The 21,071-nt window shown below is 37.9% G+C and overlaps 1 protein-coding gene across 1 annotated transcript in view; it reads left to right on the top strand.

The window, feature by feature from the left end:
* Positions 1-21,071, top strand: part of LOC113407196 (SH3-containing GRB2-like protein 3-interacting protein 1) — a 166,264-nt gene that overhangs the window by 124,586 nt on the left and 20,607 nt on the right. The window contains exons 17-20 of the mRNA XM_029912328.1: positions 2,136-2,263; positions 4,000-4,126; positions 9,239-9,298; positions 10,218-10,277. Of these exons, the coding sequence (XP_029768188.1) occupies positions 2,136-2,263; positions 4,000-4,126; positions 9,239-9,298; positions 10,218-10,277 (375 nt within the window). The remainder of the gene's footprint in view (positions 1-2,135; positions 2,264-3,999; positions 4,127-9,238; positions 9,299-10,217; positions 10,278-21,071) is intronic.

Raw genomic sequence — 21,071 nt, 5'->3', positions numbered from 1 at the left:
GGCCAAGATTTTAAAAAAAGCAGAACCTAACTTTTGACCCAAGATTTTATGTATAATAGGGGCAAATTTTTGTTTCTATAAATTTCATTTTCAAACATCCATGTTTTTAAATTAATCAAATGTTAGATTCTTATGGCAAATGATTCTGTTTTAAATGGAAAAATGAAAAACAAAGCAGCCCATCCTAATATATAGTTAGAAAATTAGACAGTACAGTGCCAAACAGAATGTGCTTTCAAGTATTCTGTAAAACTCATTAACAACAGTCCTGGAAGACCCAATGTATGTATCCTTAATCTTAGGATTTTTCTACTTAGAGGTGTCGGTAAATCTTAGTTTAGGGGTTGAAGGAGTTTTAAAGATATTTTTTGCACAATACACTATAAAATGTACTGAACTTATCCTGGTATGTTAAATTTTCTTAGTTACATCAAAATAGTATGTCAAGTATTCTGTTAAGTACCCCATCTCATTCCTTTTTATTAAGTTGCAGCTAGTCGATCTTCACAGCAAGGTGACAGTGATCAATGACAAAATGAAACATTTGAGCTTCACAGTTAGCTACTTAAAATTTGTCTTTTATGGTAACTATATTTTTTTAAATAATTTTCTTAAATGGATTCTTTGGGGCTCCCCAGAGACCTTATAACATTCTGTGCTTTCCCCATTCTGGTCCTCACTCTTGCTTAATGATTGCCATCTTACAATAATAGGCAATGAAATTAAAATTAAAAGATTTGTGCAAGGTTTGTCCCCATCAAAACCACTTCTGCCAAGGACTTTTTTTGTTTTTTAAACCAGGTATTCATTCAGAGTCAGTTATCTTAAATGTCATCTTTGTTAACCTCAGCCTCTATATCAGCGGCATAACCAGGATTTGATAGAGCCTCACTGTAATTTTGTAACAAAGATCAAAAAGGAACAAATCCGAAGTAAAACCTGAATATATCATGTATTCAGCATCAAGAATTAAGCCCAATCTTACAAACCATTATGGTCACCATAGTGCCTACTGCAGTTATTTCAATCCCCTCCATACTACTGTGCTTACACTGAGAAAAACTGAGAGAAATTCAATCTCTCCAGCTATAAAATAGGATAAATTCTTCCCAGTCAGTTATGTCCTGGCCACCATACTAGCAAATAATGCTGGCTGAAAACATTTTTTTTAAAGCTGTTTCGTAGCATGGACCTTCCCCCTCCCACCCACCCACCCTCTCAGTGGTTTGCACAGTGCTATTGTTTTAAATGTTCAGTGAATTCTAAGAAAATGTCTCTCTCTCCTGTCTTGCATTTACAGTCTTTCATGTAAATCCATGAAGACGTCTGAAATAACAAATGTCTTACACCAATGAATATGCTTGAGAAAAGCAGGCCCCCACTGCACGTACATATGAAAATTGTCTCCTTACTACAAGAAATATATTAGTAAATGTCAATTACTAAAAGTTTTTTCCCCTCATCCAAAAAACATGTGAATGTATCAACATTTTGAATTTAAAACATTCAGAGGTAGAGAAGAGAGACTTGCATACATATAACCAGAAGAGAAATCAGGGACTAAGGGAAGGGATTGTGAAAGTTAAACTGAAAAATATTGTTACGATATCAGTAGTTGCCTCTCATAGTAACTCACTGCAATAAACAGAAGTACAAAGTAACCACTTGCTCCCAAACTGTCAGCATGTAATTTATAGACATGATACTGGTGTTCAAGAGAGAAGATTTAAAACTTCTGATACTTCAAATATAAAAATAAAATTTTTCACCATGGAGCAAATTTTAGCCTCTGATTTTGTGTTCAGAAAATCACACCAACAAAGTCTGTATTACCATGTGCACGTGCAAATTTAGAGCTTGGTATGAAGTCAGCTCAAACCAGAACTTTCATACTGTGATTCCACAGCAGATCATTGAGTTTTGGGTTTTACTATGGCCTTCTTGGTTATCAGCTGTAACTTACTCTTCCACACTGTCACGTTTATAGATTGACTTGCAATGCGGTAGCTATGAATGTGAGTTGGAAGCTGGATTAGTGTTTGTTTGCTTGATAGCACGCAGTACGCTGTGGGGAGTTTGGTGTTGAGAGAGCAGCTTGAGTTTAATCTTGTATTTATAGTCTGTGTTTATTTCAGGTTCTTCATCTCCGGCTCGTCCAGCGACTCCACTGGCTGCCTGCAGCAGCACCACGCCACCGCCTCCTCCACCTCGGCCCCCATCTCGGCCAAAACTGCCTCCAGGGAAGCCTGGAGTTGGCGATGTGGTATGTTCACCCTTTCCATAACCACTAATGAGAGAGGGAATTCAAAATGAATCAGGAATTTCATGTTTGTTTCCAGTCTGATAAAACAAGTTAATAGAACTGAGCAAGTAATTCATAGCAAATAAATGAGTCTGCAAATGGTCCCTGACCAGTTCAGTTTTCTATAATTTATTCATCATTGGAAATTACACATGGGAGAATTTCAGTGAATGATTCTCGATTTGCTGATGGCTTGCTAACAGTTCACTGTGAGTATTCAGTATGTGCAGTATGAGCTGCTTGGTAGTTTTGATTGGACAGGGTAGACTGTCTGTTCCCTGATTTGGATACACCCTAACTCTTAGAATCAGGATTTTTGGTGCAAATACTCATGTTTATGAATTCAAGATTCACTTTCCTAACACGTTTTCTGACATTGCCTTAAAATGTGCTATTTGTTGAAACATTCCTGCCACTAAATTTGTTCACTAGAATGTTTGCAGAAAGGCAACACAAAAGGGACACCAGTGCAGCCAAAGTGAATTATTTTTGAGTTAATAATTTTTTTTCAGCTAGTTATTCAGTCCTACAGGTTAAAAACCAAGAGTATCCTGCAGTAAAGTGTAGATTGTCTTTAAATGATGGAAGATGGCACACTCACGCACATGTTTTACACATCCTAAAACTTTCATTCAATTGAAAATCCTCAGAAATGATCATGTGATTATAATAGGTTGCTGCTCTTGTGCCAACAGAATTAGCAAGTATTCTAGTTTGCATGGGACTTAGTATCATTCTTACAGTATTTTGCTTAAGTGTCTTGTCATAGGAACACTGGGAAATCCTGATTGGCTGGTGAGGAGGGGAAAGATGTGTTCTAGTCTTGGTGGTATATCACACTACAATAATTATCCTGTGTCCCCATTTTTAAATGCTGTATAAATAAGAACAAAATGTATCATTAAAATGGTATGATTTGTAATGCTGTAAAATATTGCTACAAACCTTCTCTATATTAATGCATTGTGGAATTAAGGACCATTCCTGAAAGCACATTGCATGTAGAACTCTCAGTACTGTTTAGAACTCTACTAGCCAGCAAGAGTTTGGCCTGCAGAAGGATTGCAGAATCATGCCCTGAAAAAATAATTTTCTTTCTTTGGATGTATACGTATATCTTTTCATCACAGTGGGTTGCTCCACTAGGACCTAATGCACACTTACTGCTTCAAGTGATTTATCACAAGGTTTAATGTGTGTGAATCCAGCCACAAGTGGCAACTCATTAAATATTTACTTTGTGTGGTATTTACCCATAACATACCATCCGTCCTGCATTTTCTAGTCTTAAATTGCCATCTCGTAGTTACATGGTGTTGCGGGGTCTAAAGCAAACACTGGGCCTTCCATGTCTAGAATTCTCCCGTCTCTCTCCTGCTTGTTTTAAAATTTTATACCACTGCCAATTTTTTGAAAATTGTAAAAATACTTTGTGGCCCAAGAGGAGAAAACAAACTTAGACTTGCAAGACAGAATTTTTCATCGATTTTCCTAGGCCCTATCTTCTTTAAAGCCTCATTTGTATTAAAGGTGTGAGACCCATTAAGATCCACATTATTTACTGTGGGTGAAGAAGGTATTAAGATTACTGGTATATAAAAGCCTTATGTCTGTGTTCAAAGGCATCTGTTTATATTTGGTGTAAATGTTACAGTATGTATATTTTTAATCTTGCGTTATTTTGTGTTTTTCTACAGTCCAGGCCTTTTAGCCCTCCTATTCACTCATCCAGTCCTCCTCCGGTAGCACCTTTAGCCCGTGCTGAAAGTACTTCTTCCATATCATCCACCAATTCCTTGAGTGCAGCCACTACTCCCACAGTTGGTAAAAACAACAGGTTTCTTTTGTAATCTTTTTTAGAGTTGAATGGCTTTTTTAAAAAATTGAGTTTCTGAAACCCTCTACTTTGTTGTATCATTTTCTAAATTTTTGCTTTCATGTTCATGTTCTTTTAAATCAGTTTTAAGTGAAAGAAATATGAACTATATATAAACTATAAACTATTACCCAGCCTATACAGGAGGTTTCTTATTCTGTTGGATATAAAAGTGTGTTAAGAGTATGGGTATTTGGTAAAAGTAAAAGATATCCCCAATGAGGTATGGTGTTAGTTTTAATTGATATCTGTAAACTTAGTCAAAAGAAGAATGGGAACATTTTTCTTTTCTTTTTTGGCAGGAGGCGGGTTGGGGGAGCCAAGATTTGAAATTGGATGATGGCATCCTGGAAACCATTACTCCTAAACCATGTCGAGTTTTCAATCTGATAGTTGCCTTTAAAGTGGTAGATAGCAAAACCTTGGGGTCTTGCAAAAGCTTTAGAACTTTTCAAAACAACTGGGGTTTCTGATACATCTTAGAACTTGGAAAAAATGGTGCAGTTTCCTTCTAGAGGAAACTAAAACACTCTTTTAAAAACGTGATTCACTTGCTAAGTAGATTAGGTAACACTTTCTGTAGTGTGAAAAAATAAATACAAAAAATACTGTAAGGCTGACAAGCTCCTAGCTTTGGATGCTTTTGAGTCATGGCTTTCTCCCTCTGGGGCTCCTCCCTCCTCTTTCTTGGTACAAGAAACTCTTTTATTCTCTCTGTCTCTGCGTCTTTCTCATTTACGAGGTTTTTTCTCCATTTCCTCATATGGACTCTTATCTGTTGCAGACCCAGGTCAATTTTTTCTCCTCTCTCTCTCTCTCTCTCATATTCCCTCTGTCTTCATCAGGACACCCCTCTCTCGCTTCTGTAGATCTTCAATCCCTCCTCTGTTCCAGGTGTTCTCCTCATTTTCCATTGTTTTTGCCCCTTATCTCTGTCCCACTGTCATCGCCACCATCTGACTGAACTATGTCTTGCCAGTTCTCCTATTGCTTGCTGCTTACATTCTCCATTTTCTTTCAGGACCATTTTCAGTTCCGTTACTATATGGGATTTGCTTCATGGGGAAACGGGACTTGCACTGCCACTGAAATTGTTTTTCCTGGTTAGTCTGAAATAAACAGTGTAGCTCTTTCCCCATGGAAGCCAATTTGCTATTGTTGAATGTTCAAACCCAGGACATCTGAAAATCAAAATGAATTAACTCAAGTGTGTGTGTTGTCCCCACTTTGCTATTGAATGGCGTTACTTTTGGAGAGCCTTGAAGTATAGTATTAACAACAGGCTTTGTTCCTAGGCTTTATTCCCAATACAAAGAGAGGATTTTAGAAATTGTTTTTGTTTGTTTGAAAATGGAGGTGGTTTGAGCTGAACCCTAGATTCAACCTTTCTTCTCAAACATGGAGAAAGTCTGGATCTGAATGTTTGCAGTTTGCATTTGTCTCTGGCTAAAACCCAAGGGCATTTTCATTTCTTTATTTATTGTTTGCTGTAGCTTTGATTTATTATGTCTCCATTCTACCATTTTTTTCACTTTCCACTAGCCTTCTTTACGTTTGTATCCTCTGTTCCCACTTCCTGGTGGTCGCCATTACAGCAGTAGCATGTCCCTGAAATAAATGTATTTCAATCAGTCAGCGTATAATTTATTAAATCCAAATTAGGATGTATTTTCCTCTAATGCACAGAGCAAGGATCCATGCTCTGTATGTACTAAATGTCATGAGGACTAAATGGCAAAAAATGTGTGATTTGTAATTCTCATATAGCATCTCTGAAATTGGTATTCATTAACATAGGTTTTCATTTAATATTTGGATCCTTATCAGTGAGCACACTTTTAAAATAGAATAGCAGATCGCATAAAGAAAGCAAGGGTAAATAAAGAGCAAGCTGATTTGTGTTTCAGATATGCTATGAAAAGTTTGAATGAAATTTAGATGAGTCTCCGGGCAGGTCAAACTGTTGAGATAAATATGCCATGTTTTGCAAACACTTCAGCATTCATGTTCTCACTAGATTGAACAATCTTTTCCAATGTAAGAAAAATAAAAATGCTTCCCCTCAGTAATCATGTTGAATTCCGTTCTACCTATTTAATTTCCTGGACATATATACTTTGTCAGTGGAAGGAAAATCTCTTCTTCTCTCATATATGATTTTCATTCCATTCCTTCAGTCGGTATTGAATGTACCAGGAGGAGAACACAGGACAATGTTGCAAAAATACTTCCTTTAAGGTTCTAGCACAAAAAAGCAGCTACTGGTATTTAATTACCCTTTTCATTGTTGGAGTGTACTTTTCGGGGATGAAAGCAATACTAGTTGAGGTGAAGGTTACAGCTTTGAGCATCAGAATCAAGGTTATTGGGGTATAACTTTGGTATGAGTTAATTACTCTGAGTGATAGGTGAACTGCAAAAGGTTCAGAGGTTTGATCAGAGCAGCATCCAAAAATGAGATGCTTATTATAACCATCACTGAACTATCTAAACTTCTTTTGTTTAAAAATCAGGTTGTTAATCTCACAAGAAATAAGTAGCTTTTGTCTGAATAAGGGGTTTAGAATCTGATCTTCCTAATTATACTGAGATAGTTTCCACATCAAGATAATAAATTAATTTTTTCTTGTGCACTAGGAGCACACAGTACAATTACCATAAAAATAAGAGAGCCTGCACAACTGCATATCACAAGATCTATGGAATGTTCTGTTGGGTGCCATCTTGGATTTGTTCCTTCAGGAAATTAATCCCCATGGCTGCTGCTTAAGCTTTTGAAGTGTTGGGTTTTTTCAGTTTTAGTAGATGTAGGCAATGCTTCCAATAAACAATATTTAAATTGCTTTGAAGATGCACCCTTCTAAAAGCTGCCTAAGTGACCCTAGGCACTGACACTTCACCTGGAGCAAATTGAAAATTGTGGCTCCTAGATTGCCCCACAAAATTCCACTCAGTCCTGTAGGATTTCAACACTTTTGAAGAGGTAACGGTGCAGGGAAGCTGCTTCCTTTTTGGTAAAGCAAGTGCAGAAGGAACAGTTCTGTCAGGACTCTTCCCTCCCCTGTCCCTCCCATTTTTTCTAATGGCCCCTGTGTATGTTGGATCTCTAATTTGAAAGAAGTAATATTTTTGCATGAGGGAGTATACGTACTAGAAAGGGCAAGTCTAATTCCTTCATCAGGGGCTCACTCAGCCAGTCACAGTATATCTCTACATACCATGGCATCATTACAGGGTTCCTATTTTAACACAGATGAGTTGTTACTGAATAAATTCTTCAATGCACTAGCCACACACAGGCTTTTCTTTAGCATCAAGAATGAATGTCTTCTCCCTTCATCTTTTTAGTAAACAAGTGTATTTATTGTAGTCGTTGACAGGACAGCCATGCACTCCATTTCACGTTCTAGTTCCTCTGTGTCCATATGAACCCTCTTCCTGAGTAGTGCTGGAGTGTGGGAGCATTCCTCAAATATATCTTTGTTTTGCTGAAGTCCTTCTTCATTTGTCCCGTGTCACAAGCCACGTGGGAGTGCTTATTGCTTTCTCCCAGAAGCAGAGTGGTTCTGAGGGGTGATTTGAGATTCTGTTCATTTAAAATCAAAATGTATCCTTGTCATGTTACCTGGAAGTGTGCACAGATGTTAGCAGAGAAGGCAGAGGTAGGAGGTTTCTTGAGAGGTATCAGCAGTTCAGAAGCATGGCTAAACCTTTCATGGATTAGTGTGTTGTCATTTTATATAAAGGTGATTCAAGTGCCACTCAGAAAACAACTGCAACCCACCCCAGGATTCCCCAGTGTAATAGAAAGGTTAATGTGTGACACTCTCTATGGCAGCTGAATATGCCATTGACTGCTTCCATTTTGACCGAATGTTGATTTTTTTTTTGCTACAAATTAATAGGGACAGAGGCAGTGGGTAGCAACTATGCTAAAGCAAATAAAGTTGTGTGTTTTTGCTGCCAAAAGAGTGTTGAATAAGAACATAAGAATGGCCATACTGGGTCATATGAATGGTCCATCTAGGCCAGGATCCTGTCTTCCGATAGTGGACACTGTCGGATGCTTCAGAGGGAATGAGCAGAGCAACTATCAAGTGATCGTCCAGTCCCAGCTTGTGGCAGTCAGAGGTTTAGGGATGTCCAGAGCATAAGCTTGCATCCCTAACCATCTTGGCTAATAGCCATTGATGGACCTATCCTCCATGAACTTATCTAATTATTGTTGTTTTTTAGCCCAGTTTTACTTTTGGCCTTCACAACTTCCCCTGGCAATGAGTTCCACAGATTGACTGTGTATTGTGTGAAGTAGTACTTCCTTATAAGCTGCAGCAGAGAGGCAAGCAAACAGTGGTTGGCTTAAGGCAGCTATGTGTCATCAAGAGAAAAGAGCAGTAGTTGTGGAACATTCATAGCTCAGAGCCTACATTAGCAGTGACTCATAGTCAAAGCTACATCTGGCCACTCCTGAACTAGCCTCTTAGAAGGGGATCTCTGTACTTACATTTGACAACCCCACAGGTTTACCTTGTGGCACAATAAGTGGTCTTGTCTTTTTTTTTTTTTTTGGAAAATTTTTAAGAGTATTGGACTTGCATTGTGTTGAGGCACAGATGTACTGGCTTCTCTTTAGACTCATATAGCCATAAAAAAGATATTCCCTGTCCATTTGTCCGTACACTTGAAATACGTATCTGTGCAAGTCCAAATATAGTAATGAACAGAGCTTTTAACTATCTCCACTATGCTGTTAGAGATTTGTTTCAGAGTTGCAAAGATTATACCATTTGATAGACCTTATCCAAAAGAATATTGAACAGAATGATTTTATTTATTTGTCTCTTCTTGTGATTTGGTTTTCTTTCTTTGTTGTTGCTTGTGCAGTTTGAATAACACATTGTAGAAAGAAAAAGACTCCATCGTTTTTATTTCACTGACCTTTACATTATTTTTATCATTTAAGTTCTTGTGTTTTGTTGATATAGTGCACTGCTTGATTTCATTTGGGATTTGTGTTTTCATTCTTTTGTCTTTTACGTTTCTTTTGCTCATGGTATCAGAAGATGATGCTTTTATTGACAAACTGCCCACGTTTGAAAGGCGCTGTGAAACGCCTGCAGGTACTGTATTAACAGAGTGGTTTCAAGAAATCTGGATTAAAACTCCAAGCCATTGTCTCATAAGAATGCCTATAAAACTTACGGACATGCTTTCTCCTCAACCACCATGAATGTCCAGTGCATATGACATACATATGTTTAAAAATGGAACTCGGGCCACAAAAAATAGCAGCACATTGCATGACAGTTTCTCAGAGACCAAAAAGATTGAGAGAGGTGATATGCTACTGTTTTGTGAATTTAAGTTGAAGGAATAAATTTAACTGCTCAAAAATACATTTTTTAATTATTTCAACAATACATAATATCTATAATGTTTGTTCTCCGGTACTTTCAAGGTGGTGTGAGTCAGGTAAACTGGTAATTCTGGTGGGAAGGGGAAAAAATTCAATTAGAACTTTCTATTCCAGGTGCTCGACCTGGAATTTTATGGCCTAAAATACAATTTAAAAAAATACATACATTTTACGAAAACATATTTTTAACACCAACAGACAATGCAAAGTACAGCATCCTGCCCAATACAGTTTGCTAATCCTATTTAAGCACCATAGAGACACCACTGGAGATGAAGAGGATAATGCAAGTGACCAAGTTTGTCAAAACAAGTGCAGTTAAATATACTAACCCAGCCTGCATGAACAGGAAGCCTCTTCTACTCCACGCATAGGCAACTACTATCAAGCTGGCAAAAACACCCCTCCATCTAGTCTTCCATAGCTTGCTTTTTGCTTTCTGTTTTCTAAACCAAAAAACAGAGTTTTAAACACCATCCCCCTTTTCCTTGCACGTTAACGGCTTGCAGTGCCTCTTCCCTCCCCCATAGTGAGATAAGTTACCTGCTCTGTGACTCACACTGTGTCCTTCTCTCTCCCTCTCCTTAACCTTTCCCATCCCGCTTCAACTCCTGGCCATACAGAGAATGAACAGCCTTCCCTCGTTTGGTTTGACAGAGGAAAGTTTTATTTGACTTTTGAAGGTAAGTAGTACATAGCATACCAGCTTGTAACTTACTCCCCTTTGCTCTTACTATTTAAGTCCTACGGTTTCCTTCAAAAGTTCCCTTCTAACTTTTTGTATGAAAATGCTATGGCTACTTAGATGACATCATATCACAAGTTCAACAAGGATCATTTAAATTTGATTTGTACATTTGTCTCCCTTCAATTACTTTTTTTAAAGGACAAAAAGAGACTATTCTTGTGTAAATCATGAATATATTCTACAGAACAAAATCACTTCTATTGCCAAGGAACTTGACTCTGTCAACAAGGGCTTCTTTTTACACTCTTCTGCAAACCACTTGGTACACTAAATGTATCGCTACACAATGTGATGACTGAAACCTAAATTACTCTTTTATTTTCTATTGGCCTTTACCCTCTTCTGGGTGATTTAACTAGTATTCGCACACTGCCCGTTTTAAACTTCCTAGAAAACCTGTGACATACTTAAGGTATATTGGAGAGTAATGTGAAAATAACATCTATATGATTATCTTGAGGGTACTACTCGTCATTTTGTAAAAGTAGGAAATCAGGAAATGTGCCCTACAGCTGCTGTACAAAATTCATCAGCATCTGCATAATCCCAGCATTGTATCTAATTAATTAATTTTCAGTCAGTCTATAAAATTGAGTTATCCTTCTGAATTAGAGAGCTGTCCAATTAGTCTGTTCACTTTGAATTACAAGTAACCTTTACCAACTCTTGTATTATAGTTGAGTCTGTAAAATCTGTCCCTTATAAATTTTGGTTTTCAGAGATTTATTTAAGTCAATTTTAAAAACTCACTTGAGGCTAAAAATGCAATCATCTATCCTGGGAACAAATTAAAACACAATCTGTTTGGCCTTTAAGTTTTAAGTGTGTGCAAAAGAAAAAAAGTCCACTTGACTGGTCTGGGTGGTTTACGTGAGTTTATTGCTAATAAGAATTACCAGGTTGACAGCACCGGAGACTGAAGTCGTCTGTGTATAAAGAGAATAGGCACCATGGACAAAAGGAGTGCAAGCTGCCCCTCCCCACTAAGGACCTCAAGCTTGATCTGGGGGGGGACTAACTTTAAAAAGTGAAACAGTAATTGAGTCTCTATGCCCATTCAGCATTTAGTCTGCCATTAGAGATGACTATATGTGGTGACAAATGTGATGGTGGCTTAGTGAATTGGGCACCTGTCTAATAGAGATTGGACTGAGACCATCAATTTTCCCATAGGCAGCAGATTAGCCATCAAATGGTGGTAACCGTAGGACACTAGCAACTTAACCAGCTGGTGTATCTATGGCTCATTTGAATAGAACAGGAGTGAGTAATCCTCTGAGCCATCCAGTTCCTCTGCTTTTTGATATTTAAAAAGTTTTGGCTGAGTTATTAACATTGGAAAATCAGCTACTGCTTACACATCATGCCTGTTTTACAATAAGCCTTATTGTAAAACCTGTACTACAAGTCTTATGGTCTATTTGCCTACTTGATGAGGGCAGTCTTAGTGCTTTTAAATGATGCTGCAGAGATGTGAAGCTTATGTTGTGGTGTTTAGGGAAGTATATAGATTATATTTTAACATTAGTTCTTGAGCTAGAATGTCGGTCAGGGAGATGGGCACGGAGGGATAAAATCCGATTCCTAACTTATGGCAAGCTTCTCAACATTTCCAGGGTTTTAAAATACAATTTATATAGTACTTATACACAGTGTTTGGGAGGAGTCATAGTCCTCTCTCAGCATTTTAGAGGTGGACATATTCTAGCCCGGACTGAGTCCAGTTCAGGAGCTCTAAGGTAGGCAAAGGGTGGTAGGCAAACAATGGACAGTGCTTCTATAACCTCAGTAAGTCAATTTGATTTTAACTAAAACTAGGAGTATCATTCTTACAATCTTTTCATCTGAACATCAATTGGAAGCTGCCAAGGTTAAACTCCCTTCAGGTTTACAAAATCCGTGATGGAATTATTTCTTTCCTTCTGGTCATTGACTTTATCCCAATGGTTGTCGTATCAGTGGGTCTGTGAGATCTGGCATCTTATTCTATAGTTGTTTCCAAGTGTTTGGATTAGAAGACACCCAGAGTGAAGATGTGCCAAGTCTTGTTTCTTAAATTAGAATCCTCAAAAAAAAGGATAATGAGGAGGCAAATCATAGGAGTCTCATCACCGTCTTGCTATCTGAAGTCTTCTATGATTGTGCTTATGTTCACTGAAGCTCTTTTTCCCGCTGCTTCTTTGGATGCATTAATTCTTGAACAGATCTTTTCACCATCAAGGAGCCAGGTGTTTTGGGGGACTTACTACTTTTTTTGTTTGTAGATAACTGATTCCTCTGAATCAGAGCCAAAAAGCATTCTCTTTCTTTTCCCTCTAGTAAAAGTTCCCCAAACAGAAAACTCTTTGGCTTCTGTATGGACTATTTCAGGTTTCTTCTGTAGTAACTCTACTATGGGTGAACAATCCTAGAATCTGCTTTCATCACTCAGCATTTAGATTGTTGCACACATCAGCTGGCTTTCAGCATCTTCTATGATTAAAGTTATAGCTGCCAAGAATTTCCTTTGAGCTGCTAATATCTTGAATAATCTGACGTGGCTCAACTGAGGTAAAGTGCCCACATTTCATCTCCTACCAGATATTTTTGTAAGGCTTCATTTAATGAAGTTGTTGCCAATATAATGCCGAACTGGTTCTGAAACAAGGTGGGTGTCTTGGAACAGAGAGTATTCAAGAAGGTGGGCCGGGGTTACTCTCTTGGCTAAGATCTAGTGCAGTACACAATCACTAGACCACTGGTAAAAATTCGGGCAGACTGATTATTAAATATTTGTAGCGGATCATCCCTAAATGGTACAGAAAAAGGTTTTTGATAATTTTGATCTCTTAGTCTTGATGTTTAGTGACATTCTTACTCTAGGCAACAGTTCTGTACCGGGAAAGGGAATGGACACAATAGCCTGATGGAACTTTCCTGGTTGGTTTCTATGATAAAACAGTTACTCTCTTCTCTTATATGAAGACTGATTCTAAGGTGTATATTCTACCATTGTCATTATTTATTTAATCCCTATTAGTTCATTTCCCCCCACTCTCATTCTTGATCTTCAGTATTACAACAATTTTTATAATCTGATTTTTGTGTGCTTTCTTATAATATTCCATCGTACTTTAACTTGTAAAAATTCATTGAAAGAAAAACATAAAATTGTAAAAACAAAGAATATTATTGCTGTCACAAAACACTACATATGTGGATCAATGTAATCTCCTAATTGGTTTATGGAGACCACATAATCTGTTTTTTCCCCCAATAGTACAAAAGCAAGGGGATAGCCAGTGAAATGGAAAGGTTATGCATTTAAACCTGCATTTACACAAATCTAAAGCCAGAGTGTTAAAACCACCACTAACTGACAGGGTTTAGGAAGAAATTTCCCTACGGGCAGGTTATTTCATAATTGTTCATAACGGGAGTATCTGGCATCTTCTTTCAAAGCATTTGGTATTGGCTGTTGTTGGAGACAGGATACCAGGCTAGGTGTACTACAGTGATGCAGTTCCTTTTTCCTACGTTAGAGAGGGAAGAAGAAAATCCTGTACATAGCTCCCCCTTTGGATAGACATGTCTGCAGATGCAAGAGAATTACATATTCCTTCAAAAGTTAATTGTTTCTAACATTCATCAAATTGGCTCAGTAATCCCCAGATTAGAATAAAATACATGACTCAGCCAAGTATCTTGGGCCATTTCATCTGGAGATAATAGATCGGCCATCATAGAGACAGAGAACATGCAGGCTTGAAGATTCACATTTTGAAGAGCATGGCAGAGTTCTATTGGATCAAAAGTTAAGCACTGCTACCAATCCTATACACACGCAACCATTGTTATTCAGGTAGCTGTTCTGACCAGTTAACAGTTTGCTAAATATCAGCTGCCTCTGTTCAGAATAGTCAGATCATGTTTACTGAGAGAACTTGCCCTCTTTTCATCGACAAAACTAGATGTGGCCCGGTCATAGAGCTGGATTTCGGGGGGACTCATGTCTGGAAGAGACAATTGGGATTTCTTCTGTGGAGTGCTTTGGCAGATTTCCTCACCTTGGTTCTGAATGGGCGGAGGGGAACCATAGTCTGTGGCCTGTGAGGTGGACCTATACTCATTGTGGCTTGTGAAAGCAAGTGAGGTATTGGGTCCACTGACGTTAAACAGAGTTGGCTTGCTCAATCTGTGTGAGACAGACATGTGCTTTGGTTCCCCAGATATCCTCAGAAGGCCTTCAGCATGTAGGCCCTATGATTCTGCTCTGTCTCCTGGACTCTTACTCATTTTCCTATCAGCAATCCTCTTCCTTAAAGAAAGGGTGTTGGTGGATGGATGGAGGGGCTTTGTAGATATGATGGTACTACCTTAGGCAGTATTGTATTTTTCCAGAGGTTCTCTGCTGGTTGTCAATAGGAAAACCATGTACACATGGTATACCCATCCCCCAGTCCTTGATTCACTCCCTCTCAAACTAGTAGGGTGGCAATGTCTCAGCGACAGCTGACCCACCCTTGTTCACCCCACCCCCATTCTACATGCAGATCCCCACTGGGTAATCTGGACCTTTTTGTATATCTTGATGAGTACCTGCTGGAAAAGTGGTGAGACAATAATATAGGTAGTTTGAAATTAATACAATTGAATAAAGCAATTGCACTTCCACACATTACAGCTCTAATGTTGCAATATTCCTTTATCTATCCCTAAGTTTTGGATTCCAGATTTATTTTTGGATTTGACCTATGAGTTGTTCTATAATGGTATAAAAGGAGATCTATAGCATTTGGAATTTGTTAGCACTATTAACTCAGTGAATGATACACCAGAAAAATGGATTTCTTGCTAAAGATGAAGTCAGCTGCTGAAGATTTGGGAATCAGGTGCTATATGAAAGGGTTCTGCATGATTTTGTTCTGATGTTATGCCATCTCCATGTTTGTTCAAAGTTGACTATATTGAACTATCCTGTTTGGGGACAGGATTTATTCAAAATTATATATTCCAGTATTCCAGCAATTGCAAACAGTGGTGCAGCTCAGTCAGTCTTGCCTATGTGTCATGAAAACCTATTTTCTCTACCACTTACAATGTTGCTACCAAAGTTACAGTTGTTGAAGGTTTGAGTGCTTCTTTTTGCTAGTGTAGACAAGACTAGGGGAACAGAGAGAGGGAGGGAGAAACATGTATGATTTCTTTGGAACTTGTATGGTGCTGGTATACTCATTGGATGGGTGTCGACTAAATTAGGAATATGGCCTTCTGATTAAGGCTCAGGAATTGGTGTTGGGACATCTTGGTTCTGTTTCTCCCTATGTCATGGATTTCTTGTGTGACCTTGCCCTAGTCATCTGAGCATCAGTTTCCTTATCGTAGAAAGGGAAATAACAATAGTTAACTCTCAGAACACTTCTGTGAGGTAGTTAACTCATTAATGTTTGTAAAGTGCTTGGAGATCTGTTATATCAATTTAAATTGAATATATGGGCCCCAAAAGTCAAAGGTGTTAATATGACCCTGTCACTGTCCAACAGTAAAGGGTGTTAAACAAGTTTCGGGGTTTGGTATATAGGGACTTTAGCCTGCTTAGTTCCATGGGAAACACACCACTAAAATATTTGTGACCCTTTATTAAAAATACAGAAAAGAAGGAAAAAGAGTTAAAGCATTTGAAATGTAAAGTATTAAATCAGACTTTTATTTTAACAGCATCCCTTGTTCCTTTAGCTGGAGAGAATGTTTAGAAGGGGAGGGGGAAACCTGGTCTGACAGTCTCTCAGATGACAGTAAAGATGGTCCTTTTGGGGAAAAGAGAAAAGTTAGTTGAGCTGGGCTGGAGATGTGCTGTTGCTGTTGTGAAAGTCCAGTCCTGTTTCCTAGAAGACTAAATAAGACAAAACATCGAAAAGGGGAAAGAAAAGAACAACAAAGATAGAAAATGCAGCTTCTGTCTCTGGTGTTCAATCTCATTTGCAGCCTTGCGTCTGGAAAAACCCAGACCGTGCACAGTCTGATCAGCCAGTCTGAGACCTGGCAAACTTGTGCTGGTATCGGGCTATTCAAGACATTGCTTTTAGCTGCCTTTCCTGTTCACAGGCTTACAGCAATGTCCCCCCCAGAAAAACCCAAACAAACAAAAACAGTTTGGGCCAGCTAATCTCTACTCTTGTTAGACAGAAGAAAACAAGAGAGATAAGAACTAGGGAAGGAAGAGACAAAGTCTCACATCCAGATAGTGTTTGGGATTGAGCTGGTGAAGGCAGCAGTGCCATCTGGTTCCCACTCCGGCCTGGTCTGGTCAAGACCTCTCTCAGGATTAGGATGAAGAAGGTCCAGGGTCTCAGGAGATGTTGGGGGTGAAGCTCACTCCTTCCCCTTCTTTCAGTCTACCAGTATCATGATAGCCTCTGTCCATCCGTATTTTCCCCCCTCCAACTCTCTCTTTTTTTTTTTTTTTTTTTTTTATAACCCTCTAATTTTTTTTTTTTTTTTTTTTTTTTTTCCTCTTTTTTTTTCTCTTTTTTTTTTTTTTTTTTTTTTTAAAGAACCCCAAAAGGTAGTGATGGGTGTAATAGTCTGTCCCCTTGTTAGTTTGTCCACCAATTATGCCTGATTTCTAACACACCAGTTTTGGTTCATTAATTTCCAGTCCCACACTTTCCTTGTTTACCATGATCTTAATACAGTCCTTGAGTTACATCAGTAGGCCATTTTGGTTGGACTAATTCAGTCTTTCTGTGTTCCTTTATCCATCGAATTGTGTTGTTATACTTTATAAACTGGTGCTCATTTTTTACAGTTGAGCTCACAATTAGGTAAATTTGTTGGTCCAATTATCACAACAGATGCTTAGATGAAAGGTGCCAGGTTGTGTAAGTGCAAAGTTTTATTATTTATTATCCAAGCTAGTTAGACCAGCTGTAGTTTTTCAATGCTTACTTCTCCCTGAGTGCTACAGAAAGTTTGTAATACAGGTTTGTTATGAAACTGGCATGCTAAATTGCAGATATACACCAACATTTTTTTAAAGCAACATTTACTACTGGCAGCATTTTATGCTAATATGTATAGCATCTATCATCGATACTGTGATAAAATCAAATACCATTGCATGGTAAGTGCTTGTTTTGTGGTGCCTGCCATACTGTCATCAGTCTAACATGGTTTCATTCTAGGAAGCGGTATATTTAAATAATTTTGTATCACTTCCACATATGAAGTATGGCATCAAAACAGGAAAAGAGGAGGAATGTTAAAATGGATTGCATCGGTTGGATAAGACAATTGGCAAAACACCAGATTTGGCTTTTTCTAATACAAAACCTAGTTTAACCTGGCCTAAAAACCCAGATGCATCATTTCCTCCGCGTCCCCAAGGGATGGTTAGAGATGCATTAAATTCTAGAGTTACACTCAAGTTCAGGATTTTTAAAAAAGCGTTTGGATAACCTGGCAAGTTGTTTCAAGAGATTGGAAATTGATCTACCAAACTGATGGTGCTTAATATGATTTACATCACTAATTTTCCTTTGTAAATTACCATGTATTCCATAGATTACTGAAAATGTAGCATGGTAACATGGGCAGAGTTTTATAATTTGGGCAGTAAGCTGAAGCAATTCAGCCACAAAAGGCAATAAATAAAAATGCAGTTCTGATACAGACGTGACCAAATGAATGTTTGGATCATCATCAGTGCAAAAAAAAGTATATTAAAAAAAATCTAAAAATTAACAAAGATGTTGGATACCTCTATGTTAAAGGGAAAAAAATAGACTAGATTGTTTTTAAAAAATAGCTGTTATTCATCATTCACAATGGAGGTTTTTAATTGGGGAAGGTGCAGCATGCATTTAAAAACAGGTACTTTTTGTCCTCCTTGAATTTATAGCAATAAAATGAAAAAGTACACTGTTATTTAGTACAATAGATGGGTGTTTGATAAAATTAAATGGTTAAATCATATTAAGAAAATTAAAGGAGGCACTGAACTTGCAAAATTCACAGGCTACATTTGCTGCTATATAGATTAGATTTATACTGTTTCTTAATCCATTAATTTTTTAAAATTTGCCTAGTTTAATAAATGTCAATGACCCAAATGCTGGTCCAAAATAAGGCAATCTCTCATTATGGTATTTCACTTGATATTCTCTGTGCAATGACTATAATCTACCCTATCTAAGTCATTTAATGTAATATGCATAGGTTCAATTGCTATGCTGCTTCTCAATGAATTGATAAGGAAAGCCAAGGGACAAAAGAGAAATCTATAGCCAGCAGTTAAGGACAATAAGAAGATTTTTAAATATATTAAAAACAAAAATAATCCTGACAATGTTGTTGGTCCATTACTAGATGAAAATGGTAGAACTATCAATAATAATGCAGAAAGGGCAGAAGTGTACAATAAATGTTTCTGTTCTGTATCTGGGAAAAAACAGATAATATAGTCTCATTGTTATGCTATACAAAGCACACAGGATCTTTTATAGAGGAGAAGGCAAATACGCCGCATTTATTGAAAATACAACAGTTAGCATATGCTTTTTAGTCACACACACACACACACACACACACACACACACACTCCTGCCAGTTGATGTTTATAGTTACCAGTTTGTTGTAGCTCCAAGTCAATCTAATGGCCAGTTAGATTGAGCACGAGTGTGGAGCTGGGCTCTGTCGGTCGCAGTCCGATGCTCCGAGGCTTTGCAGGACTGAACCCAGAGTTCCATGGCAAAACACCCCAGCTTTATAGTTGTAAATTCCCATTTGAGTCCATGCATTTTGCAGTGTCATCCTGTAATCATCAGTCCTTAAGTGGTGTTAATCTTCGGGTTTTCTGCTGTTATCATTTGATGGTTATTGTTGGGCTTCCCATCGTTATCTTCTATTTGTTGTCTCGCCTTCGGGGGTGCCTGCCTCACCTCTGAGGTCGTCAAGAATGTTTAGCATCGGATACAATGGATGTTTTCTGATTGTCTCCTGGTTTTTTCAAGTCTCTCACTTTTTCTTGACCATCTGGACATTTGTGATGGCTTTCACACCTTATCTTTTCCTGATGCATGCATTCCTCATTCACACAAACAATCTCTTACAGAAACCTTCAAAGGTATACAGACAGCAGTATTTTATATTCAGCAGAATACATTGTAAATCAAGCCTTGCTAAATCTTATAACTAAAACAATTCACATTGGGGCTTCAGGCCCTTAACATTCCTCTAATCTCCTTAACATAGATACAATACAAGATCCTGTCTCTTACTTACTAAAACCTTAAAACAAAGAAATGTATATTTAACAAGAGTGCCTAATTTGTAATACATATAGGAAACCATAGTAGACATTATAACTTATCCTAAAACAAAAGGGTGACCATAATCAGTCATAAGGATTGTTCTGGTCTGTCATTCCTTTCTGTTATTCAAAAAGGGTGGCTGGCAGGATGAAATCAAATCATACATTAATTCTCGTAGTACAATTATAAAATCCTGCTCCTACATTATCATATGGTGATGACAGCACTCTTTCCATTCCACTAGTCTCTCTGGAGGATATTAAACATAAGCTACTAAAGGTAGACATTTTTTTAAATCACCAGGTCCAGATAACTTGCATCCAAGAATTTTAGAGGAGCTGGCTGGACCTTAATGTTGATTTTCAATAAGTCTTGGAGCACTGGTGATGTTCCAAAAGACTGTAAGAAAGCTAATATCAACTTTTTAAAAGGGCAAACAGGATGACCCAGATAATCAAGTCAGTCCAACATTCATTCCGGGCAAGATAATGGAGCGTCTGAAACAGGACTCAGTTAATAAGGATTTAAGGGAGGGTAATGTAATGAATGCAAATCAACATGAGTTTATGGAAAATAAATCCTGTCAAACTTATCTGGATATCTTTTTTTGATGAGATTCCAAGTTTGGTTGATAAAGCTTAAATACTGTATTGTTGACATAATATACTGGAAGGCATTTGACTTGGTACCATGCAACATTTTTATTTTAAAAATAGAATAAATAAAATTAACATGACACACATTAAATGGATTAAAAACTACCTAACTGATAGGTCTCAAAATGTAACTGTAAATGGAGAATCATCATTAAGCGGGTGTTTCCACTGGGGGGCCCACAGGGATTGATTCTTAGCCCTATGCTATTTAACATTCTTATCAATGAACTGGAAGAAAACATAAAATCATCACTGATAAAGTTTGCAGATGACAAAAAATTGGTGGAGTGGTAAATAATGAAGAGGACAAGTTACTGATTCAGAGCGATCTGTCGTCTGGATTGCTTAAGTAAGCTGGGCGCGAGCAAACAATATGTGTTTTAATATAGCGAAATGTATACATCTAGGAAAAAAGAACGTAGGCCATGCTTACAGGATGGGGGACTCCATCCTCAGAAGCAGTGACTGAAAAAGATTTGGGGGTCATGCTGGATAATCAGCTGAACATAAGCTCCCAATGTGATGCTATGTCCAAAAGATCTAATGTGATCCTGGGATGTATAAACAGGGGAATCTCAAGTTGGGGCAGAGAGATTATTTTACCTCTGCATTGGCACTCATGTGACTCCTGTTGGAATACTGTGTCCAGTTCTGGTGCCCACAATTCAAACAGGATGTTGATAAATTGGAGGGGGTTCAGAGCCATGGGAATGATTACAAGATTAGAAAAAAGAACAGGAGTACTTGTGGCACCTTAGAGACTAACAAATTTATTAGAGCATA

This window comes from Terrapene carolina, unplaced genomic scaffold (assembly GCF_002925995.2).
Source record: "Terrapene carolina triunguis isolate 2854851 unplaced genomic scaffold, T_m_triunguis-2.0 Scaffold210, whole genome shotgun sequence".
Classification (NCBI taxonomy): Eukaryota; Metazoa; Chordata; order Testudines; family Emydidae; genus Terrapene; species Terrapene triunguis.
The sequence above is the reverse complement of the archived record's forward strand: the minus strand, read 5'-3'. Positions and strand labels throughout refer to the sequence as shown.